Source organism: Biomphalaria glabrata, chromosome 6 (assembly GCF_947242115.1).
Source record: "Biomphalaria glabrata chromosome 6, xgBioGlab47.1, whole genome shotgun sequence".
In the NCBI taxonomy this organism is placed as follows: domain Eukaryota; kingdom Metazoa; phylum Mollusca; class Gastropoda; family Planorbidae; genus Biomphalaria; species Biomphalaria glabrata.
In genome coordinates this window covers 6753114-6779515 of record NC_074716.1, presented here as the reverse complement: position 1 = coordinate 6779515, position 26402 = coordinate 6753114, and the positions used below count along the sequence as shown (strand labels likewise).

General features: G+C 35.7%; 1 protein-coding gene across 3 annotated transcripts in view; it reads left to right on the top strand.

The window, feature by feature from the left end:
• The first annotated feature begins 3081 nt into the window (after nucleotides 1-3081).
• Nucleotides 3082-26402, top strand: part of LOC106080032 (uncharacterized) — a 58304-nt gene continuing 34983 nt past the window's right edge. The window contains exons 1-9 of one of the 3 annotated variants that reach the window (XM_056033883.1): nucleotides 3082-3264; nucleotides 6927-7011; nucleotides 8895-9100; nucleotides 12917-13012; nucleotides 13504-13720; nucleotides 15044-15267; nucleotides 18067-18144; nucleotides 20611-20756; nucleotides 21419-21471. In XM_056033883.1, coding sequence (XP_055889858.1) covers nucleotides 6954-7011; nucleotides 8895-9100; nucleotides 12917-13012; nucleotides 13504-13720; nucleotides 15044-15267; nucleotides 18067-18144; nucleotides 20611-20756; nucleotides 21419-21471 — 1078 coding nt within the window. In that variant the 5' untranslated portion in view covers nucleotides 3082-3264; nucleotides 6927-6953. Of the gene's footprint in view, nucleotides 3265-6900; nucleotides 7012-8894; nucleotides 9101-12916; nucleotides 13013-13503; nucleotides 13721-15043; nucleotides 15268-18066; nucleotides 18145-20610; nucleotides 20757-21418; nucleotides 21472-26402 lie in introns of all 3 variants that reach the window. The other 2 variants (XM_056033881.1, XM_056033882.1) reach the window with 2 other exon arrangements.

Sequence of the window (26402 nt, the reverse complement as noted above, 5' to 3'; positions counted from 1 at the left end):
ACTTTTATTTGCTTAGCTCATTACATTTTCATAGATAGACAGGTGACCACATTAATATAATGTCAACATGTTGACAGTAGAGGTCATATCTTGGCTTTCGAGGGAACTGAGTTTGTTTTCTTGGAGAAAAAATTAAATTACTAGGTTGGACTTCAAGCCAAAACTCTACACAGGTAACCGGGTAATGAGATTTTTCAACTTTCTTTCTCCATTCTTCGCTGTCATTTGTCCTTTGATAGAATTTCATTATGATGTTCTTTATGAAATTATCGAAACTTGCATTTTTACCTGCCTGTGTGGACCACATTGTGGGCCGATTTTGAGTTTGTGTTTCCACACAAACTGTCTTTGTAACCTTTGTTTAGCTCTTTTTTCACATAGCGTATATCAATTCTGTCTATCTGGTAAAACGTCTGTACAAGTCTTTTTTTTTTCTACAACCAATCCCAGATAACGCTGAAATTTTGCTTAATTATTTCCTTTAGGCCTACCAAACTAAACAAATATACCAGAAAAAAGAAGGAGAGGCAGAGTGGCAGACAGAAAAAGCGATGGAGAGACATCATCAAAGAATGAATGAATGAATTGAATGAAACCCTATCCAAAGCAAAAGACAGGAACGAAGGAAGACTGTTACCAGATCTTGTGTGGTGCCCAGTGGTTCAACAGACTAAGAGATAGTTGATGGTGAAGTTGAACCAATATAAAAAAAATATAGAGAAAAAGAATAAGCTATACGCAAAACTGTTAGATACTTCAATTTAAACCTAAAGTAAAATAAAAGACTGAAGCCTTATATTGGCCTGTTCCAGGAAAAGCCTACTCGGATCCAAGCATCAAGATAAATGGACATAATATTAATGCAGAGGCTAAATTCATATATGTTACTCAGCACACTCTCCAGAAACGGAAAGATCGATAATGAAATTGACCTTTGTATCGCCAAGGCCAGAGCATCGTATGGCAGACTGTCTAAAAACGATTGGAACAGACGAGGTATCACCACAAATACAAAGCTAGGGATATATCGAGCTGTCATCCTAACTGCATTGCTCTAGGACTCAGAAACGTGAACATTGTACAGAAAGCATGCAAAGAAACTGAATCACTTATCTTATCTTATATTAAACAGACGTTTCTTTAAAAAAGAATATGATTACGTCCTACGCGTCATGCATTTAGTCATGCAAATTAACCAAAGACTTAAATTCTGCAAAGTCACTGGTTTTCCTGGCTAGCTCAGGCAACCCATTACATACTCTAATAGCACTAGGGAAGAAGGAGTATTTGTACAAATTTGTCCTAGCATATGGGACGAGGAATGTGCCTTTATCTTTGTGTCTTTCAGAGTATTTTATTAAATTCTGTTTTTGTATTTGAAGATTATGGTTCAGTGTTTTATGTATAATTGCTACTTTACTTTGAGCCTTCTATCCTAAAGGATTTCTAAATTTAGTGATTTTACTAAAGGTTAAGTGTGAATATTCGTTTGTTATGAATCTCACTGCTCTATTTTGTGTCTGTTCCAGTTTCTTAATGTTATATTGAGTTGAGGGGTCCCAAACTGAGGATGTATATTCTATTATTGGCCTAACCAATGTTAAATAACATTTTAGTTTTATGTTCTTATTTGATTTATAGAAATTTCTTTTAATAAATCCTAATGCTTTGTTTGATTTTTTTGATAGTTTCATCAAAACGTGGATTCCATGACACTTTTTCATTTATTATAACACCTAGGTATTTTGCGTTTTTAGTCTGTGTTACTGGTTTGCCATGAATAAGATAAGTGGAATTAATTTGTTTTAGCTTTTTTGTTACTCTTAACAACTGACATTTTTCTTGGTGGAAAGACATGTTCCAATTTGATTCCCATTTCTGTAAGTCATCTAATTGTCTTTGTAAAATATATGTGTCTTGTGTCTTCCACATGACATATCTAAGAAAAACACTGAATGTCAAATGACAAGACAAAATACCAAGAGCTGGTCTGCAAATTATCCACACAATCCTGATGCAGTCCCAGCTGCGATAGGCAGGGTACGTCTTCAGAATGTGACTCAAGTAACAACCTCTTGTATAACCAACTAAGCGAAGGAAAACCATCGCAAGGTGGTCAAAGAAAGCGCTTCAGGTACACCCTCAAAGCTTCTCTGACGGCGTTCAGCATAGACCCAGGCACCTGGGAGACAGAGGCACACGACAGAGCATCATGGTGTCGCGCTGTGAAAACTGACGCACAGGTTGCTGAGGAAAAGAGAACAACGCTGGAAAATAAAAAAAAAACGCCAGAGAAGACAATCAAGGCCAACGACACTAGCTCCAGTTGGAATAACCTGCCCAGTGTGCTGCCGAACATTCCGGGCTGACATAGGTCTCACCAGCCACATAAGGAGGCATAAAAACCTAGTGCAAAACCCTCAGCCCCCTGGATGACAAAGTGGTCATCATCGAACCACGATGGACGAACTATATAAATATATATAAAGTAAAATATATATAAATGAATAAAATCCAGATCTGACCATTTTAAAAAATATAGACAAAATATTGACCTTGTAATCTTCTTGTCTTATACAATACAGACATTACTTAAAAAACAATATGATTTCGTCCTACGCGTCATGCATCTACTCTTGCAATTGAACCAATGACTTAGATAATGTTAGAGAAATAAAGGAGAATGATTCCTGCGAAATAAAAAAGAAAGAGTAGAAGAGCATTTGTTTCAAACAAACCACGAGACACACCCTAACTTTACTTTCTAGAGGGATAGCTTCAATTACACCGCTAATTTACTGAACGGACACATTTTATTTACTATTTCCTTGATCTAGTTTTAGTGTTTTCAGCATTAATAAATTCAGATATTCAGATTTTCCTTTGCACTCCACTGCGGGCGCCCATATACCTAGCTTATAAATAAGAGAATAAATTTATAATTTACGCTTCTGCTGGATTGCAGCTATGCCATAACATTGGACAGGCTTTGAAAGTCATTCCTTAAGCCGGTTATAGACGAAAACAAAATACGAAACTAAATACAATGTACCAGATCTGGATAGATCTAAAACTAGAATCTGAACATTTTTATTTGTATTGTGAAGTCTTTGTCGGGGTTAGAGACATTGACTTATAAAATATAAGTCTATGGTTTGAGATCTATTTAATTTTAGTTCGAATCTAGCTAGAAGCATTGAAACAATGTATTGATTTATTTATACAATTACTTGTAGAAATCTAGATCTAAATGTGTATCTTGATGTAAGTATAATTGATACGCTAGCTACAGACCATACCTCTGTAGAATATTAGATATACAAAGTATAACAAATATTTTAATTATACATTTGCATAGGTTTTAGTTTAGATACAGATTAGATTTAAAGATAATATTCCAGTCTAGATATTTCTTAGAAAGTCATAAATAAAAAGACTATAGTTTAAATGTCGACTACAAATGTTAGTGTTTAGTTATTAATTAAAAGATCTACAAAATTCATATCCATGGTGAGACTATTGTATGATGGCATAAAGGCTCGTGTTAAGGAAAGTGGAGAGCCATCAGAGCCCTTTGAAGTATCAAACGGGGTAAAGCAAGGCTGTGTCCTAGCACCTACACTGTTCAGTATCATGTTCTCTGCTACGCTGACAGATGCATTCACAAATAGAGAAAACAACGAGATAAATATAGCATACAGATTTGATAGTGGCCTATTCAACCCGTGGCGGCTCAAAGCAAAATCCAAAATAAAATTAACAGTAATTATGGACTTGCTATTTGCGGACGAATGTGTTCTAAATGTGTTCTGCTCTGAAAAAAAATCTACAGAGCATTGTCAGTGACATCTCAAGAGAATGCCCAGACCTTGACCTTACCATTAACAGAAAAATGACCTAGTGTTTGCAGGTGGTCGATTAAGATTTTCTTTTCGCCGTCTGCTTCTGTCGTCCGAAGCGGATTTTCTTTTGGTCTCAAATGTGTACCCTTCGGCTTTTTGAGGGATCTCCAGCTGTCTCGTTCTGAGGCCGAATCCAACCAGATGCGTTCTTCTATGTTAGCTAGAGCAAGTTAGCACCTAAGTCTTGTAGGCGTTTTCGTGGGGCGCCTCTGTTACGTCGGCCACCTTTTAGCTCACCAAAAACGATTGACTTTGCCCTGCGTAACTGTCGGACCATAAGAAGTCCTTCTATACTCACCATACCGGCGTTCGCAAGGACATCGCTGTTTGTAGACCATATGTCCATGTTGGAACGCAAGCATTTTTGGTGAAAGCGCTCAAGTAGTCTTAGTTGCTTTTTGTATAGTGTCTATGCCTCAGATCCATTTAAGGGTTGACAGAAGCACCGCCTGATAGACATTGATCTTTTTAGGGGGGAAGAGCTATTTATTCCGCCAAACTGTCGCCTGAAGGTTTCTGGTCCTGGCCAGACGGTTATCAAGTGAAGCGTCATTTGATACTATTCTACCCAGAGTGTGAATTGGTCTACCACTTCAAGGAGATGTCTGTTTACGGCGATCCTTGTGAATGAGTAGGTTTTATTTGTTGACTTCTGTAACAGAAGTGCATTGCATAATATTGAATGATTATCAAAATCTACCACGCTATAAACAAAAATATGTAAACAAGCTCTAAAAAGAACATTTGCTCCGTACCAAGCTAGTTCCAAAACAAATACGTAATCAAAATCAATCCCATAGTGCTCATAGCCACATTAACAAAAAAGGAAATTCGTCTAGAGCGAACGAGGCTTCAACTTCAACTTGTCGCAGACTTTAAATTTCTGAAACAAGGACTTGTTTGAGATCATGAGTTTTATAAAAATGAAACTATATCGACTACATGATCCTGTTCTAAATGTTATCTTTATTTTGCATCTTTGACCATTACAGTATGTCACCCGGTTTGTTTGGCTGTACGCGAGTGAAGTTTGTTTTTTTTAATACAGCTTATTAAGAATTAATTGCAATCAACGATGAAAAATTTGGAACTAACTAGTTTCGAAATTGATTAATAAAAATATAGAAAAAAATAAATAGTTTTGCAAGCGAAAATACACGTACAATGCATTTGTATTACTTGTAGTTTGAAAAAATGCACATCTATCAGCTGTTTCAAATATTACTGGAAAAAAAAGGGGGGCATCTTAAGGATCTGCCTCCCTGGGCATCACATATCCTAGCTACGTCACTGGAGTCGCCCTCAAAGATTCCGAAATTAAAATCCCAGTCTGCACCAGGATTCGAACCCAAACTCCCTGTTAGGAAGCCAAGCGCTTTACCACTCAGCCTTTGCGTTTTGGCATTTTATTTAGTTGTAATTACCTCTATAGACACGTAAGCCTTACAGGTATTGTTAAAATAATTAAATGACATGTTTTATTAATTGTATCAGTCTCATTTTGATCGTGTCCGCTTAAATTAAAAAAAAACAAGATTACAAAGACAGTTTGTGTGGAAACACAAACTCAAAATAGGCCCCCGAAGTGGTCCACCCAGGCAGGCTTCAATATTTTCAGAAAGAACATCCAAATGAAATTATATCAAAGACAAATGAGAGATAAGAATGGAGAAAGAAGGTTGACAGATCTTGTGTAGTGCCCCAATGGTCCAGCAGATCAAAGGATAGGTGCAAGTGAATGCAAAGATAGATGTGAACCTGGCCTAACTGGTTCCTATTTCAGACCTTGTGGTCTATAGGGCAGATGATGTAAAGTTCATCTGTTTTATGGCGTACGGTTAACGAGGGTGTCATGTAGCCAGCACAACTACCAAACGCCTTTACATTTCCCAAACCAATGTCAGGTACCCATTAGAGCTGGGTGGACAGAGGCGCCCAAAGATTCCAAAGTTGAAAATCCCTGTATTCACCAGAATTCGAACCCGGAAGCCAAGCGCGTTACCGCTCAGCTACCGCGCCTCTCCTGGCCTAACTAAAGTCTTATAATTGATGTAATTGTTTTGAAAAGGCTCAATCTTTTTTTCGATTGCTTAAAAAAAAAATACATGCGTTCTGTAATATAAATGTACACAAAATAAAGTTTACAAGATTAGTATTCGTTTTAATTTAGGTCTAACTTATAATGCATACTAATTAGCTTTTTCTCTGGAAAAAACTGCTTGTATAACTGATCTTAAAAATGAGATTTTTCGCTTTCAGAAAAAAAAAGTAGCCGTTGCATCAGAACTTTGAATGGTCTAAAATATCATGATGTCGGATTTTCAATATCTTTTCTAGTTTACGAGATCTAAACGGGACGGATGGACATTTCGCACAAAATTAATAGCGTCTTTTTCGCTTTAGGGGGCCGCTGAAAATGAGGGAATCTAAAGAAAAGTTAAGCGCCAAGTATTTGAGTGTCTAATAAATTATTTCGACAATGTAACGTCTTATATACTCGTAATGCAGTGTGTAATAATGCAATAGAAGCGTGGGTTCGTCTATGTGTAGATAATTATTCATTTTCAGGTGCTTAGAGTGAAGCTTGGACAGAGAGTTTAAGAAACATAAAAAATGAAGAATAATGATAATATCCAGCCATATGCGGCTGGTCATACAAATAGTTATAAATTATATCCAAGTATGAACACAATCTTCAAAATACGTTAAATCTCAAAATACAATATTTCACGTACGTCCGCTCTCAACTAAGCTCCCATAGTAACTGGCATATCATCTTTTATTTCCTCTCTCTAAACTCAGAGGTGTCTCGTTCGTGTTCTGGACACGGTTTTTAGTGACCACCTGTCACGGCCTAAATAGAGGGTGTGGCAGAGAACACTATGTAAAATTCACAAAACTTTAAAATTAAATATATTTCTTTCATAATATATTTCACTACAATTTTTTTTTCATAATTTAGAGTATATTGATAATCCTAATATTTGTATTTAAACAGATAGTAAATATATTCAATATTAACAGATTTGAATAAAGAGAACTTTCTGGAGAATGTCTAATGTTGTTGTAATTTTCTCTGCCATCATTAGTCATATCACTGGTATTGAAGGTCAGTGCGATTTATAAATAAAAACATTTGTCTAATAACTTCTTAGAAACTAGTATGTTGCTTTTTATATAAAAAAATGTAACCCCATTATGCACACTCATGACTATTTCTTTTAACTAGTCGACCCGCGGCGTAGCATACGCCTCTATTAGACGGAAGTATTCATGTAGTCAGCATATTGTCGAGCAGAGTGTATGACTGCTTCCGTCTGTAAGAACAACGGACAAGGCGTCGCCATAGTTACCCCAATGTTCACAAACAAAGGTTACGAAGTTCGAGAGCAATAGTTTCGTCGATGACATTTATCCACAAGTATGCGAGTGATAGAAATAAAGAGTTACCTGATGCAGGAATTTTGACTACATTAGAAGACATATTGACTCCACGAACTATATGTTAAGTCGATGGCCATGGTTGGGAAACGAAGGGCAATACGAAGGGACAAAATAAAAAAAAATTGATACAGAAAAAAAACATGCTATTCTAATGACAACCGATCTTAACGTATTTAAAAAAAAACACACATAAATGTAGTCAAGAATACAATGTAAAGAGAAAGATTACTTGTTCTCTCGCATCCACCTCTTTTTTTTTCTGAGCCTCGTTCTCTGTCACCGTGAAAGTTACGTGTGGTAATTAGTCTGACTTGCAGAAAAAAAAGAGTTATCTTTCCATGACTTTTTCGTGGTGGCTCACACGGTTGGGCGACAAAGATAATTTTTTATAGAGATGAGGCTGGATGAACAAATATGTACCCAAAAGGGGTGGGTAATGTTGTTTCTCAGATAGTTTTACTAAATGTTCATTGAGCTAATTATAAAAGAAATGCGGAAGAGCCAATCAACGTCATTCGTTAGATTCAACAGCCTTTGATTTTAGTGTTCATCGCTACACAATTGTGACTCAAGTAACAACCCCTGTCAACCCCCCAACAGCCTTTGATTTTAGTGGTCATCGTTACACAATTGTGACTCAAGTAACAACCCCTGTCAACCCCCCAACAGCCTTTGATTTTAGTGGTCATCGTTACACAATTGTGACTCAAGTAACAACCCCTGTCAACCCCCAAACAGCATTTGATTTTAGTGGTCATCGTTACACAATTGTGACTCAAGTAACAACCCCTGTCAACCCCCCAACAGCCTTTGATTTTAGTGGTCATCGTTACACAATTGTGACTCAAGTAACAACCCCTGTCAACCCCCCAACAGCCTTTGATTTTAATGGTCATCGCTATTAAATTGTGACTCAAGTAACAACCCCTGTCAACCCCTCCCCCTATCCAGGAGGAAATTTGTGACTGATTTTTTGGCTATAATTAAGCAATTTTGTTTACTGTAGGTGTGATTTTAATGTAAAATTATTACTTGCGCCAGCAAAGAGAGGTTTTGAGTTTACAATCCCCCTTTCATGGTGTTATGAGAATGAAATACCCTATTCTATAAAACAACAAAAAGAAAAACAACAATAATGCAAACGACAGTCAAAAAATTTCATAAGCGCAGCCAAGGGGATTTTAAGTTTATATATCTATACAATGTTGAAGCTGTTTCCCTTATTCTAAATCAAACGAAACAATTAATTACCAATAATTCATTGACTAATTGGTTACCTTTTTTTTATTGATTCATGTCTCGCCTATTTAAATGAATATTTGTACAAAGTTTAAAATTGATCCGAGAATGGGTGTAGTAGATATAACGTAACTTTTTACCAGAGAGACAGACAGAGTGGATATAAGCTTTATAAAACATTTTACATGGAACAAAAATAGTAATTTGTTGTTTAGGTTTCAATTTATCGATTGATTGATTTGCAAATTTGTATTGTATCTACTCTGATTTATTTCGGTTTATGAAAATAGAGGTCATTTTTTTCTACAGTTATGTTCCAATATGAGGCGAGTGACAACACTGGTGATCAAATGCCTGACCAGTTCAATGTGACGTTTAGCACAAAAACGAAATTTCTAACCAAATTCAATCTCAGGCGTTCGCAGAGTTTTGACGTTGACATTTCTCTCTATACTCTCGACATCGACAGGGAAGGATTTTTTCAAAGTCGGAAAGTGAAAACTAGACCCAGAAAGGTAACAACGGAACTAATTATTTAGTTTGTCTAGAGTCAGGCCACATCGTGCAATAAACAAATTACTTATTATAGAAATTAGACTTGTACATTCTGACTTCTCAATGTAAGAAATTTATAAAAAATTGTTTCGTACTATGAACAGAGTACGGAAATATTGATAAACCTTTTTGAAAGCATGTAATCATTTTTAAGCATATTTTAGACTTTTCTGTAAGTCCTATTTTTTTCAGTTTGAAAATTCTTAATTGTTGAGAAAAAAAACTTGACACGTTTCTCAAAAACTGTTCTAACGATTCTCCTAGAAATTTGGACTCTTGACGTTTATCTTTGAGAAAATAATTACTAGCTAAAATGCCACACCTAGAAAACCTTTAGTTTGACATTGATACTTTTTAAAAATATAATTTTCTTAAAATAAATTTGATCTTGATCATCCGTATTTTGAACATTTTTGTACGTAGACCCTTTTCATAAAAGATTATAGTCAATTTTTACACACCCAAGAGCATTTTGCGCACCATATTGTAAGTCTGAACCTATTGAACTATATTTAGAATCTAATATACTTTTGATTAAACTTATACCTTCGCTTAACCAGGAGTTATATATTCAGGGCAATGGAGGGAATGAGGACTGGATAAGCACGTTCTTTTTTTTTTAAATCATTCATATTAAAAGTAAGTAGATTCATGGAGAATGAAATATCTTTAAAGTTAACAACTAATTTATGTTACTTGTAAATTAATGTATTTTAATAAGCATACTTACCAGTCTATTTGTTGACCTTTAGAAGGAGTCTGTCTTTGTGAGAATTTTTTTATTTATTTTTGTAAAAACATTTTCTGCTTGTGCCTAATGAAGAGAAACTGAAATTTAATGACGTAATAATGAAACAAGCCGTGGGAGTCTTTGGGAGGAGATAAGGTTTATACAAGAGGCGATGGATACCAGACAGAATACAAGAGGCGATGGATACCAGACAGAGCATACAAACTGATCAACGATGTAAACATGCTAAATTTAGAAATGAGGGAAATTCAGAACACGAGAGGCAAACGAGACCAACACGCAAGCAAGTCTAAAAGAAAAGTTGCCTGTGAAATGGACAAGACTTGAACACAAGTGCCAAGAAACAAAATGCAGTTGCTTACCAGAAAGACATGAAAATTCCCCATCGCATTGTTTGTAGCTTTACCAGAACATCCACCAAATACAAACATTATAAACCTGTATTAATGAAAGACTGACGGGACGCAAATAAGTAGTTGGGTTAATATGATCCTCATCAAACCCACTGCGTTTTATTTTCCCAAATTAAACGTGTTTTCCTGCACAATGACTCTGAGATCCGTCGCTAAAACTAAAACTAAAACTAACAAAGACCAGAAGCCCCTAAAGACTGGTAAAAAATAGTGCTCATAAAAATTAAAATAAAGAGCCACGTGGCAAACTGCAAGACTTTGAGAGGCATAAACTTTTTCTCACTTCCGTAGCAAATTTTTACGCTGTTTTGATGTGATAGTTACTATTGCCTCAAATTTAAAGTTCAGAGAAAAGCAAGCAGGATTGCTGATCATGCATTTACTCTCCATCACATCACAGAGCAGTGTCTAGAATATCCACGAAATTTGATGATCAATTTGGTGGATTAAGAAAACAACTTTCAGGAATTATTTTGAAAAATAGCGTGTAAATATTACATCCTGCAATACGTTTTTCCCCCATACTTTGAGATATCTGCACAGCGAATTCAGCTGCCTTGTCAAAATAAAACGATGGAACAACGGAGTTCTTTAACATTTAGACATGGTGTGATTCCCGGTTTTATCACGTCATCTTTCCTTATCTTGATAGCCATTTAAATAATAATATAATAATAAAGCTTGTCTTTAAGTCCGAAGATTAATGAGGAATGCAGTATTTCCCTTGGCTACGCAGCCCCAGCTTTGACCTACGTATTTTGCCACATCCAAGAAATGCATAACCATTGTCCACCGGTAGTCGATTAAGATTTATTAAATTTTATTTTCACCGTCTGAGTCTCTCCTGGGCAGCAGATTTTCTTTTGGTCTCAAATGTGTATCCCGCGACCTTTGTGAGTGAAACCCAGCTGTCTCTTTCTGAGGCCGCATGCAACTAGTTGCTTTCTTCTATTTCAGCTAAAGCAAGATGGCGTCTAAGCTGGTTTTTGAAGCGTTTTCGCGATGCGCCTATGTTACGTCGACCTCTGGCATACGTTCGTCTCCCTATAGGATACGTACCCTGCCAAGCATAGCTGTCGGACCATAAGAAGTCCCTCTATACTGTAATAACTTAAGTGAGGCAACTCAACGAGGACATAGACGTTTATTTACATAGAGACATGACAAACACAAAGGGCATCTGCCTTGAGCATAGCGTCTCCATATTGGCTCTCTCTTGGGCGGAAATCGTTAGTCTCTTATGTCAACATCCGACTTCTCTGGTCACTAATAGTGCGCACCTTCTTTCTGCACTATATTGGATGGCGGGGCGCATGGCAAAGTCATAACAATACTGTCCATACCAGGCGTCCGAAAGGACATCGCTGTTTCTAGTGCGATCTTGCCACCGTATTTCTATGATGGAACGCAAGCATCTTTTGTAAAAGCGCACAAGTAGTCTTAGTTTCTTCCTGTTGTTTTAAATCATAACTTTGTCTTCGGTATCTCATGGGGCAAGCTAAACAAACTAACGTACCTGGACATGAAAATAATAAAGCAACACACGTCATTACATGTACATATATACAAGGAAAGGAATGAGGTGGATGAGCGATAAATCGCTTGACTTCTATACTGGTGGTCAAGGGTTTAAATCCTGGTGATGACTGGGATTTTCAATTTCGAGATCAGCCTCTGAGTCTACATTGCTTTAATCGGTACCTTACAATAGTCGTGGAAAAGTAAAGACGGTTGGTCGTTGTGCTTACTACATAAAACCCTCGTTAACCGAGAAACAGAAGACCATTGCACCATCTGCCCTCTAGATCGCAAGGTCTGAAAGGGGAACTTTATATACAAGGCATGACGGAGTGACTCGATAGACATGCGCCCAGAATCGGCCATTAGATAAAGTTCCATAAAACCAAAGTTATGCCTATCGGATACATACTGCTATCAAGATTGGCCATACAGAGCTTAAATATGTTTAAAAAAAAAACAAACTTTTTTTAGGAAGCCTTATTAAGATATGGCATGTCGAATAGGCAAAGCAGGCATCGTCTTTAAATGTGATTGAAGACCTACATCAATCCCGTCAACGCAATTATATCTACAACAACCACCTACACTTGAGCGGCTAAGGTCGCTGTGCAACAATGGCCAAGTAGGATTCTAGGAGTAAATTGCTGGGTTCATGTCACCAATAGAGAAATCCTTTCCCACACGGGCACCTGCCCTATTAGTAAATTGGTTAAGGAAAATAGAATAAGATGTATAGATTATATCCTTATCCAAGAAGAAACTTGTTTAACAAGCAAGTTGTTGCATAAAAGTCGAAATATGGAAAGCAAATACAGGGCCGTCCAACAAACGAGGCGTCAAAACTTCTGAGACGTTCTACAACTGTAGGACACTAGCTACGAAATGAGTGTGGAAATCGCCTATGAAAAATCTGATCTATCTCTAGGAAGAACTTAGACTCCATGCGCTAAACGGCGAAAAGTGATATACATTTCTATTTATTTTACTATTAAAGAAAACTTTTCTATGTATGATATGTAATTAGTGCGTCCTATCTTTAGATAAGCTCAACTTATTTATTACTACTCAATAAAATCTCTTGTCATTACAAGGATATAGGCTACTACCATGATACTAACCACAAGGCCGTGTTTTGTATTAAAAGGTCACCAGAGACGTTGTCGAACAGAAACTTTAAATTTCACTTAGTAAGTTGTCCAGATTATTACAATTACTATCATTCCTATTATTATTATCTTTGAAACGAATGAGAATTCATTCTCTGGCGCTACAAGCGTCGAGTTTTGTTGCAGAGAAAAAAAATTCATCGTAGTCTTTTTAACAATTATTACTTTTTTTTTTTACAGTTTTCTAAAAACATTGATGAGAACTATTTTATATAAAGTATTAGGAGCCATTTAAAATGATATATTTAATTCTTTTCTTCCTAATGTTAAACATGGGTTAATAAAGACCTCGAGATGCACTTGGTATGGTAACACCATTATTGACATTAATAATCTTAGAGACAGGGCAGAAGACTAGCAACCAAATCCCTTCCCCCCAAGGTGTTCACAATAGAAATGAATGAGAAAGCACTAAAAATAAATGAGTCTGTATATTAATTTTATAAGTAAAAGTTTGTTATTGATATTTATTTCTTGCATTATTAAAGGCTTTAAAACTCTAATTGTTTCAGAAAGCTGTATTCCAAATGGACAACTCCGAATACCTGTTTGACTCTGATACCAAAACGCATAAAAAGCCTTGGAGAAATATGTCCCTCGAGACATTCTCTAGTCCTATAAGGACTGAATCTACTACACCTCGCTCTAGGACAACTTTTGACCACTATGTTTATAAGTTAGAGTTGCTTAGAAGGACAAGTTTTGATCTGTTTGACACACAAATACCACGTACGTCACGTGACTTCACATGTTTTGATGTTTGTTTGAAATTAAACAATCGCTATTTATTTAAACAAGATCATCCCAAGTGCAATATTGTCCTTAATTGCATAAAGCAGTGTTTTCCAATCTGTTACCCTAGTGTTCTGGATATTCACCAACAACTGGACTAATTTACTACTAGGCCATCACGTGAAATAATCTCTCTAAAAAAAATTAGTGTTCCGCTAAATGCTCAAAATGTGTTCCGGAGAAAAGAAGGGACAAACACAATGGTTGCCCCATGACAAGCCCAAAAGACAGGCGCAGAAAAAAGAAAAATAATAATTCCTGTCGGGTAAAGGCATCATTAGGACAAATTATACAAGCTTTAACTTGGTCTGCAAGAAATGTTTGGTACACTTTCTTAAAGCTTTGGATTCAAAGTCAATGCATTTCTATATATAGATTTATAGGTTAAAGGTGAATCTATTTAGAAAAGACTTAATCTATTTTTAATGTTTACCCATTTCATGTTGTGTATAATTCGCTTGATTGCTTGTGATATAATATTTGGCGACATCTACTCTAAGAAGTACAAACATTTTTTCATCACAATTGAGGATTTATATATAAATTGTAAATTAGATATATTGGTGATTAGTACAAGATAAGGTAATCTCCGTGGTATTTGTTTTTAAAGGAGTAAACTTTCAAATTCAGACCTTGAGATGATCTATAGGGCAGATGACGCAAATGTCGTATTTTTGTGGCCCACGGTTAACGAGGGTGTCATGTGGCCAGCACAATGCTCGACCATCTGTAGTATTCTCGAACAAATCTAATGCACCCATTAGAGCTGGGTGGACGTAGTGGCAACTGAGCATCGACTCTACGAATTTCAGAAAGGAAGTACAAATAAGAGAAAAAAAAAAGAGATGGTTGTAAAATGGAACCTAAAGAAAAACGAAGTAATTGAAAGGAAATAGGGAGACATTTTCAGATGGATTGACACTCATTTTGCCAAGTAAATATTAGTACAAATTACAATCTCAGGGATTGTGCAAAACATAGCACGCAAAAAATATGGTTTATTAAAAATCTTAGCTTACGTATACTTCCTCTACTCTGTAATCCGGACACAACGAAAGTTTTGTAAATGTGGATTACTTTCAATGTATAGGAATCAGCAACATATTTCTAAAATACTTTGTCTTGTACAAAATGTTTGAAAAATAAAATATATGTAACAAATACATGTAATAAATGTGGTGTCTAAAAAGTAATAGATGTAATGTCTAAAGTGTAATGGATGTAATGTCTGAATTGTAATGTATATAATGCCTGTCACAGCGCCAGAAGTAGAAAAGACAGTTCGATGGAATGGCATCAATCAGTCAACACCATGGTCAGACCCACCGAGCAGACGACGCCGAAACGCAGTGCGTGACTACTACGTAGATGTGGTGGCGTTGATTGACAGAACACGCTACGAATGGTTTCTACAACAAGCTAAAAAAGACTACCACACTGCGATGCGGAATATTCAAGAGTACTATGCTATGGTGTTTAGCGGGGTGAGTTCTCAAATTACTGAAACTCAAGAGTAATAATAACATGCAAAATATACAAAAAGCAAGGTTACAAAGACAGTTTGTGTGGAAGTGGTCCACTCAGGCAGGTAAAAAGGCAGGTTTTAATATTTTCAGAAAGAACATCAAAATGAAATTCTATCAAAGACAAATGACAGAGAAGAATGTAAAAAGGTTGACAGGTCTTGGTGCAGCAGACCAACTTAGACTTAGACTTAGGTCCTCCCGCGCCGTTCGGCGCATTGGGCGGCAAGCTGTCTCCATAATGATCTGTCACTGGCAATGTCTGAAGCCTCCTCCCACCAGGTGTCCACTGTTCTGAGGTCCTCGATGAAGGTGTGTGGCCAGGTAATACGAGGACGTCCCTGTTTGCGCTTTCCTCGTTTTGGCTTCCATGTTATCGCAACTCTTGGTGTGCGTAATTCATTTTGACGTAGAACATGTCCCGCAAACCTCATGCGACGCTCAGTCACAACCTCACTAAGTGTTCGACTCCCAGTTCGGCATAGGATTTCCTTGTTTGAGATCCGGTCTGTGTAACTGACTCCCAAAATCCGTCTCAGCCATCTATGTTGAGCCACATTTAGTCTTTTCTCAATTTTGACAGATGACTTCCACGTCTCACATGCATATGTAGCAGTTGGAATGACGATTGTGTTGAGAAGGTGTATTTTTGTCTCGAGTCCAATGGCTTGGCTAGTCCAAATAGGCTGCAGCCTTTGGAAAATGCTCCCTGCCTTTCCTATTCGGCATGCTACATCATGGTAAGCATCTCCATCATTTGTTATGATGCTGCCAAGGTACGTGAACTTGTCCAGCTCTTCAAGCTTTGACTCGCCAAGTCTGACGGGGACACATTTTGCCTTATATCCCACTCGCATAATTTTAGTCTTATCCAAGTTTATGCGGAGGCCAATTTTGGGTGTATCTCTGTCTAGGCTCTCCGTCATTTCTTGAATGCATTTATTTGTAGCCCCGAGTAGTGCAACATCATCATCAAAGTCCAAGTCCATCAATCGGAGTTGTTCATGCCATGAAATACCAAAGACAGTCTGATTCATTGCTCTCCTCATTATGTAGTCGATGGCTAGGAGGAAAAGGAAGGGAGATAAGATGCACCCCTGTCTCACACCTGTCTCGATTGTAAAAAAACTATGTTGTTCCCTCTTCTGTTTTAATGCAATATCTAGACTGACTGTAAAGTTGTCGTAGGATCTGGACGAATTTTTCTGGGATACCGTATTCTCTAACTATTTTCCATAGTGATTCTCGGTGGACACTATCAAACGCTTTTTTGAAATCCACGAAACTGATCGTTAGCCGTTGTTTGTACTCAAGACTTTGTTCTATGATATTTCGTAAAACGAAAGTCTGCTCTGTACATGATCTGCCTCTTCGGAAACCTGCTTGTTCTTCTCTGAGCCTTTCATCTACAGACTGTTGAAGCCGTCTCAACAAAACAGTGCTGAAAACTTTGCCTGGAACAGAGAGGAGAGTAATGCCCCTCCAGTTGTTGCAGTCTGCCAAGTTGCCCTTTTTTGGAAGCTTTACAATCCCTCCCTTTTGCCAGTCCTGTGGGACTTTTGAAGTTCGCCAACAGAGATTTAAGAGATCAGTCATTATGTTAACAATGCACTGTCCCCCATATTTTAGCATTTCTGCTGATATCATGTCTAGTCCTGGTGCTTTGTTATTCTTCAGCACTGCAATGGCCATGGTAACCTCCTCAGCAGTTATTGGGTCTGTCTGGACCTTGAGATCATTGTCTGATGATGATGATGCAGCTGACCATAGGATAGGTAAAAAAGAATGTGAAGTCAGATGTGAACCTGGCCTAATGTCTTATAATGAATATCTAATTGATCTAATTGCTTTGTAAAGTTCAATCTCTTATTCAAATCCTAAAGAAAAAACAACATATCCGTAAAAAAATAAATAAAAAATAAATACATTTTAAAAAATCCTTTAGTAAAATGTTCTATGGATGGATAATGCGCTTGCCATTTACGCGATAATATGAAAAATTACTTATTAATTGTTGTTTTAAATTATGTCCAACTTATATGCATACTGAATAGACTTTTTCTCTTTAAAAAAGTAAACATTTAGTATTTTTTATGACAGAACTTACATAACTAAATAATACATTTGAAAAAAAAAATTGTTTTGACAAATAATCTAAAACCATTTGCATAAATGTGTTAAAAATATGGTGAATTATCATCTCTTCTACTAAAGTGACACTAGTGTTTGTTACTATTAATAGTGAAAATTAGTAAAAGTGGTGTAATTTTATGAAAAAAACTGCTTGCATAAGTGATTTTAAAAATTAGATTTTTCGCTCTCAGAAAAGAAAAAAGTAGCCATTGCATTAGAATTTTGAATGGTCTAAAATATTATGATGTCGGGTTTTCCCTATCTTTTCTAGCTTACGAGATCCAAACTGGACGGAAGGACAGACGGACGGACAGACATTCCACACAACTTACAGCGTCTTTTCTCCTTTCGGGGGGCGCTAAAAAACTAGTCCACTTGCGTCCTAGCGCAAACGCAAAACTAATAGAAGAACAATCACAAATGACATTTTCTTGACAGTAATATACCTTGCCCAAAGTGTAGTCAAACTTTATTTTAGTCTGTATTGGATTCAAAAACAATATTTCTTAATTAAGATAAGTCTTAAGTTAATAGCTGTTTTGTATTATTTAATATACCTATCGTTCCTTCTTTACAGGAAACTATATGTTTACTGACTCATTCTATTGTTGTTGTTTTTTCTTTTAGGTTGACATGCTTTATAAAGGCATCCTCCATGTATTTTACACGATTCATATTCGTCTGTGTAAAGTATTCGTCCTACAGGTATTCAATCTAAAATAATTACTAGATAAAATCTCTTAATGTATACAGACCAACATATTTTTACACACAAAAAAAAACCTTAGTGAGTTGGTTTAAACCAGCTGTCTTAAACCAAAGCGGTCGTATTTTTTCTTTTAAAAAATCCGCCAGCGGCCCCCCCTCTCTAAGAAAAACACGTATAAAGAAGCGTAAGAAGGTAAATTTGAACAAAATGACATTTGTTTATTAATTTTTATGAGGCGCCCAAAGATCACGAAATATGAAATCACAGTCTTCAGCAGGATTCAAACCCGGGATCCCCGTTTCGGAAGCCAAGTGCTTTACCACTCAACCACCTATGATAGTTTTGATAATATAGTAGCTAAATCTTTTCAGATGCAGTTCTAAATATACAATATTTTATAGATGTATAGGCCATTTAGTATCAGCTTGCTGCTAATAATTAGTCATGTAAATAAAATTTTTATTAAATCTACATTCTAGACAATAATAAATCTTTTCAATACATATCATATTTTTACAAAGCATATATCCATTCACTTTGTTTGTTAGTCTGTGAAAGTGTCTGTATGGTAAACATTTTGAACACGTTATTTATCTGAAACCCGAACAATGAGCAAGCTGAAATAATTAATTTTAACAAGATTTTAAAGACAGTTTGTGTGGAAACACAAACTCAAGATCGGTCCCCGAAGTGGACCACCCAGGTAAGAAAAAAAGGCAGGATTCAATATTTTCAGAAGAATATCGGTATTTTCAGAAGAATATCGGTATTAAATTCCACCTAGGCAGGTAAAAAGGCAGGTTTCAATATTTTCAAAAATAATATAATAATGAATTTCTATCAAAGGCAAATGACTGAGAAGAATGGAGAAAGAAATTTGGCAAAACCTGTTTGGTGCCCAAAAGATCCAGCAGACCAAAGAATAGTTGAGAGTGAATGTAAAGTTAGATGTGAGCCTGGCCTAACTGATGCCTTATAATGAGTATATAATTGATTTAATTTATTTTTTTTGTAAAGGGTCTATTTCTTATTCAAAGCCTCAAAAAAAATTTTTCCTTAAAAAAAATTAATTCTTTGGTTTACTGTTCAATGTTGCCGTTGACGCGATAACATGAAAATCTACTTATTAATTGTTGTTTTAAACTATGTCTAACTTATTTGCATAGTAAATAGATTTTTTTTATTTAAAAAAAAAGTTAACATTTTTGGGTTTTTTTTGTAAATTTAGTAGTTAGTATGAAAAACTTACTCAACTTAGCAATAAAATTGTAAAAATTGTGTTTTTTAATATTGATACATAAAAAGGATAGGAAAATGCCTGTTAAAATTTATTTTTTATAAAGCTTATTTTAACTCAATCTGTCTGTCTGGTAAGAAGTTTGTACACATTATTTTCTCACACCATATTTCATATCAAGCAGAAATTTTGTTCAATTATTTATTCTACCTGAGAACACTAGAATCAGCAAAAAAAGTGAAATAATTATTTAATTAACTATTGGTAATTAGTTATTTTGCTTGTTATCTTGAACAAAAAAAAAAAGACATCGTACTTGACATATATGGTGGTATAAGTAGAATTATTCCCCTTCATTATTCTTTAGCTCTGGGTGAGCATGTTGTTTTTTTTTTTTGTGCTAACACAAAAAAAAAGTAACCCGAATACACTATTCTCTCCCCCTTCCTTTCTCTAACTGGTCCAGACAAGTGATAGGATCATAGCTCATTGTGAAAGCTAAAGGCATGATAATGGGCTAAGCCAAAAATTTGGTAAAAATCTTTTAAATTTCACAGAATTATTAGCGTTTGACTAGATGTATCACGATTTAGTCTGATAACAAATAAAAACTAATTGATACAGTTTCACGTTATATAAGCATTGTTTTTTTTTAAAGTATGTTTTATGTTGTTTTTTTTTTTGTTTCTTTTTTTTTTTTACAAAGGTCAACTCCCTCTGTCTGTCTGTCTGTCTGGCAAAACATTTGTTTCAGTTATTTCTCCCAAACACATTCTCAGATCAAGTTTAAACTTGCACTAGACGTGAATTAATTTAAACAAAAATTAATTTATTACTGGTAATTCATAATTTTGTTTAACGCCGGTAAGGGAAATTAATCATTCAGTATTCACAAATATGTAGGGTTTTGTCAACTAAAATAATTGTACAATCTATTTCTTCCCCTTTCACGGATCAAGTTGAAATTATATCAGCACGTTCTTTTGATTTGGATACATCATCTGCATGAAGAGTAGGGAGCTGCTGTCTGGGCGACATCTCTCTGAACTTAGCTCACACCAGGCATTCATCTCATTTCTATAACATTATCCACAGTAGCTTCTTCACTGAAGGAGACCAAACAATGATAATTAAATATTTTGCTTGATATTGAATAAAGGAAATGACTTCTACAATATTGAGAGATATTGTTATATGTGCGGAATTCTTCCTTATTCTTCCCCAGAAACCCACTGCTGCAAGTTTTATTGACAAGTACGCTTCAGATGGTAAATTGGACAACAGACATGCTCTTGATGCTCTCAAAACTTTTTTTGCTGGTGCTGGCCATCCAATCGTCGGCATTTACGATCACGTGATGTTGTTTACTGGGTAAGAACTTTCCTAGCATTTATTTAAAAGGGGAGAGAATTTGGGAGTCAAAAGTAATGGAATCAGAGGCGCCCAAAGATACGAAATTAATATTCCCAGGATTCGAACCCGGAACAACTGGTTCGGAAGTCCAGCGCTTTACCGCACAGCCGTCGCAACTTAAAAAGTGAAATCGCTTGGTAGAGACCAATGTTAAGACAGAGGGCGGATTTAAAATATTGACAAAAGAATATACTTTATATGTATTTGTAAATATCTAAAAACCTTGAACAATTGTACAGCAATGAACGTCTCATCACTACCAAAACTACTTTAGAACTTTTACAATGAACACCTCATCAAAACCAAAACTACTATAGAACTTTTACAATGAACACCTCATCAAAACCAAAACTACTATAGAACTTTTACAATGAACATCTCGGGGGCGAAGACTTCAGTTAATGTTAATGATAATGAATCCAGAAATTACAATATCTCTCAATATATAGTTTGTATGTAATTTAAACTAAAATGATTCAATGTTTTATCACTTCATGTGATTCCTTCGTCACTATCCAAACTTTGTCTTTCTTGCTGGTCTATGGCTATTAAACAACAAGAACAATAGAGTCGTTTTCAGATGAATGAAGAATAAAAGCTTATCCATTTGTATGTTGCAGCCTTGACCTCTATAAATACAACAGTGCTGGTACAAAAATTTACACATTTGTAGGTAAGTACTTTAAGTACTACTCTTTAAAATCTCAAAATAAGTTATATTTATTGTTACACTTATATTAACGCTGTCTAATTGTCTGACTTTGTGGAGTCTTGTACCCGTTATTTTTTCTCTTCCCATTTCTCAATCAAGTTAACTCATTGTCTATGCCAGCACATAAAAGAAACAAAAAAAAAAACGAAATAATTATTTAGTTATTTATTTTTATACGATAAGTACGAACTATTTTAGTTGCTAAAACGTTGGCTTCCAGTCGTGGATGTTCTGTGAGCTCAGTCTCAAACAAAATTCTTTTTTATCAACTCATTCTGTCTGTCTGTCTGGCAAAAAGTTTGTCTAAATATGCGTGTCACTGATATAGTGTATTAGAATAGCTTGTGGAAAGCGTGGTCGAGAAGCTAAGTACGCTTCAAGACCCAAGGGTCTTAATATGCGTGTCACTGATATAGTGTATTCTAATAGAATAGCTTGTGGGAAGGGTGGTCGAGCTTCAAGTTGGCTTAACTTGGTTACCTATAAAGGGGGGTTTGAGGTTCGACTCCCGACTCGGGCAGAGTTGTGTTTACTGAGCTGCCTAAAGGCAGCACGGAAAAAACCTTCTCCCAGATACCCCCTCTCCCCAGTGGTCCGCAAATGAGATTGGACCAAAGCGCTCTGAGCATGCTATAAGCATGGAACTAGCACTATGTAAAAGCTATAATAATTATTAGAAGAAACAAAATTTAAGAAAATAATAATGTTACAAGTAAAGCGAATGAAATATATTTTTTCTCTTCAATATTAATGAGTATGGGTCAAACTAAGACATTGCAAAAATTTTTGAAAAATTGTATATGGTAATGATTCTGTGAGATGTGCACTGACTCTAGCAGGAAATGGCACCGTGAGGAAAACTAATTATTTTTGTTACAATCTATAAGTTATAACAGATTAGTTCTAACATTGAAAAAAACAAGATTAAGCATTTCAACACTAAATATTATATGTTTTAACGTTTTATTGACTATAAAATTATAACAATATAGTAAAAGAAAAGCATGAAATGTAAAACATTATCTGGTACTACCTGTGACGAACACACTTTCCGGGGATTATGTTATCAAACTTCTTAATTCAAATGAAATGAAGAAAGAAACATCTCTGTATTTTCTCTGAATCTTCTTTAATAATACTTCTCCAACTTTCTTAGACAAATAACTTCTCAATACAAATTATAAAGATACAAAAAAACTTCACTTATAATGCTTCAACTCTTGTAACTTTAACAAATATCACTTCAACTAAAAAAAACTCTAATTAATGGACTCGCTAATATCACAAAACTTATAACTCTATCAAACCATTACTAAACGAGGACTAAGCGAGGACTGCGTCTAACTGACTTTCCCTTAATTTATACCTTTCTTAATCGTACATTCCAGAATCATGGAAACTTCTCCCCTAATTATTTTAGTAACTTTGACCTTCTAGAAGCTGACGTGTGCTATTTTTTTCCCTTAAACTCTTTCTTTGATTAGATACCGAAAATTAACTTGATTACGCTGGACAGCACTGGCTTGACCTCGAGCTTCTAGAAACTGGTCGAAATAGGTCACAGACTCGACTCGTGGCACTACCCAGTACTATCTAGGTATATTTTTTTAACAACAAATAATAATAAGGTATTGAGATATTCAAAGATTATGTCCATAAACAAATGTTTTAATAACTGAAGTGCAGTTGAACAGTTGAACCAAACACACTGAACATCCACTGTATATTCAAATGCTTATCAGTTATCTAATTATCATAAATTCCTATTTGTTCAAATTCTTTTCATTGGGCTACAAACATCATTTGGCATATGTTACTTTGAAAAACTTATAGAATCAATTTCCTTGTTATAATTAGATATATATGAGTGAATACATAATAAAAATAACTATACATAATAAATAACTGTATCTTAGAGGTAAACATAATGTGCTATGATATAACACAAAGGCCTAAAAACAAATTGTATGATTCTAATGTCACTGAAACTCAATCATGTTTTGTCTAATAATTGCGTAATTCCAAACATCTGGAAAACTTCAGAAATCATACCAGTGCCTAAGAAACCAAAAATAGATTGCTTAAATGATTTCCGCCCAGTAGCACTAACACCTATTGTTATGAAATGTTTTGAAAAATATATTCTTAAACAACTTGTAGCAAAAGTCAATAACAGCCTAGACCCTCACCAATTTGCATACAAAGCAGCTAGAGGAACTGAGGATGCCATTCTATTGCTTTTGGACCAGCTTTATAAGCATCTCGATATACCCAAAACATATGCACGAGTCCTCTTCGTAGATTTCTCCTCGGCTTTCAATACCATACAGCCACATCTAATGATAAACAAACTGAGTAACTTAAATGTAAGCCCTTACTTGCAAGCATGGTTTCTAAACTTTTTAACCCAACGGCCCCAGTATGTTAAAGTCAACAACACCAAATCGTCAACTCGAGTACTATGTACGGGTGCTCCACAAGGTTGTGTACTTTCTCCTGTGCTATACACTCTTTACACTAATGACATAAGAAGCATCTATGACTCAGTTAAACTCATTAAATTCGCTGATGATACTGCCATAGTCGGTCTTATTTCAGGAGACGAAACTCAGTATCGAAGCTCGATAGAAGAGTTTACAAACTGGTGCACCGACAACTTTCTAGAACTGAATGTAACAAAAACTAAAGAACTTATAATAGATTTTAGAAAGAAAAAACAAACTATACGTGAACTGCAAATAAACACTACATCTATAGAACAAGTAAAGGCATATAAATATCTAGGCATTATCATCAACAACAAGCTTTCATGGGAAGACCACCTTGGAACTCTGACAAAGAAAACAGCCCAGCGACTCTTTTTTCTATACAAACTCAACAGTTTTAAATTAAATAAGAAGATCCTTGAGACATTTTACGGCGCTACTGTACAAAATCTGCTAACATACGGAATAAGTTGTTGGCAAGGCAACGCCTCATCTAAACTGTTGCAACGTCTAGAAAACATCATTAAAAAAGCATCAAAAATTACACTCACAACATTACCACATTTAAAGGAACTTTTTGAACAAACGTGCCTAAGAAAAATCGAAAAAATCTTGGAAGACAACGGCCACCCGCTCCATCAGAACTACGCCAGGTCGTCGCGAAGTGGGCGACTGCTGTCAATCAAAACAAGAACGGAGCGGTACAAAAACTCGTTCGTACCTCACTCGGTCAGACTCTATCACCGCCACTCATTGATCAGGGAACATGAAATGCACCAAGATACCTGTGTGTAGTCGCTGAATGAACTCTTTATGTTGTCTGTTGTATTTATGTGTATTTTTCTGTTGTGTTGTCTTTATATGAGAAACGAGTCCTTGTAATCACAACAAATTTCCGTAAGGATCAATAAAGCAGTCTTAGTCTTAGTCTTAGTCTTAATATATTTATTTAGGCCTACTATCGGAAATCAGGTTCTCATCTTGATTGGTAATGATGACTTTGTGAACTGTTTATATTTTCTTGCAACCTTAGAAAATAATAAAAATATCTATAATTTTTATTATTATATTTTTTCCCATAACCGTATATCAATGAGATTATAATTTTCTAATGTAACAAATATTATTCTAAGCCAGCGGTTCTCATCCTTTTATGCTCGGTGACCCCTTTTTACAATGCCCCACTTAGCCGCGACCCCCCCCCCGCCGCACACACACACAGCAATAGAAGAACAGACAATAACAATACATTTTTCAATGGTCTTTGGCGACCCCTGGCAATTCGTCAATCGACCCCCAAGGGGGTCGCGACCTACAGGTTGAGAACCCCTGTTCTAAGCAATCAGTTAAAATACTGTATCAAGTACAAAACAAACAAACAAACAAAACAAACAATAATTGTAGATCAAGAACAGCATCAAAGTTTTTAAGTGTGGAAATACAGCTTCTGGCACCCATAAGACTCCCGTGGAAGTACTGACTGGAACTTCTCTTTGCTTGGAGTTATGTCCTCTGGAGCTGAATCAGCTTCTAGTGAGCTGTTGGTATTGAAAACTGGTTCCTGACGTCTTAAAATTTGCTTTTATAAATTGCACAATTAAGGAATCTAAATAAGTGTTGTACTTTTAATCTTTTCACAAGAAATAGTTTCATCATTCAGAAAAGGAAAATGACAAAACCTGTTTTCTTTTTCTTGCTTGTAGAAATAGGAAAGCCTTGTTTGAAAAGATTTAACTTGCATTTACAATTCATGTGCAAACAATCCATTGCAATAGCACCTACAACAAAATCACAAAATATGTCTTTTCTCAGTCATAGATAGAGCTCCATCAGTTGTTACACTTGCCATCTTGTTCCAAGCCTACCCAACACTGAACACAGTTCTTTATAGCATTGAATAAATACTGATCAGAGATTTTGTCTTGAATTGAGTGTATTGATTATAGTCAATAAGCATAATCTTCGTTTATTTGAAACTTTTTATAATGAGACAGTTTCAATAATTTATAAAGATATATTTTTAATATATTTGCATTTTAATATGTATATACTGTGGGCACACCTCATTGCTGTAGGTGTCGGCGGGCCGCATTAAACACTCCGGAGGGCCGCATGTGGCCCGCGGGTCGTAATTTGCCCACCCCTGCTCTAGATCCATGAAATAGTAATACTTTCAAAGAGTTGGGCAACTTTTTTCTTGAGGGTCTTAAGTTTGTTTAGGGCTACTATACATACATTAAGGTTCCAGTTAATACCCAAGGAACATTTATGCCAAGTTTAATCATGATTCGTTAAATGGTTTAGATGTCTATTAGGGACCTATATACATAAATACATGCATACATACATACACCCTTGCATACGCCTTATTTTCTGCTTTTTAGTCTAGATGTACCATCATTTTCT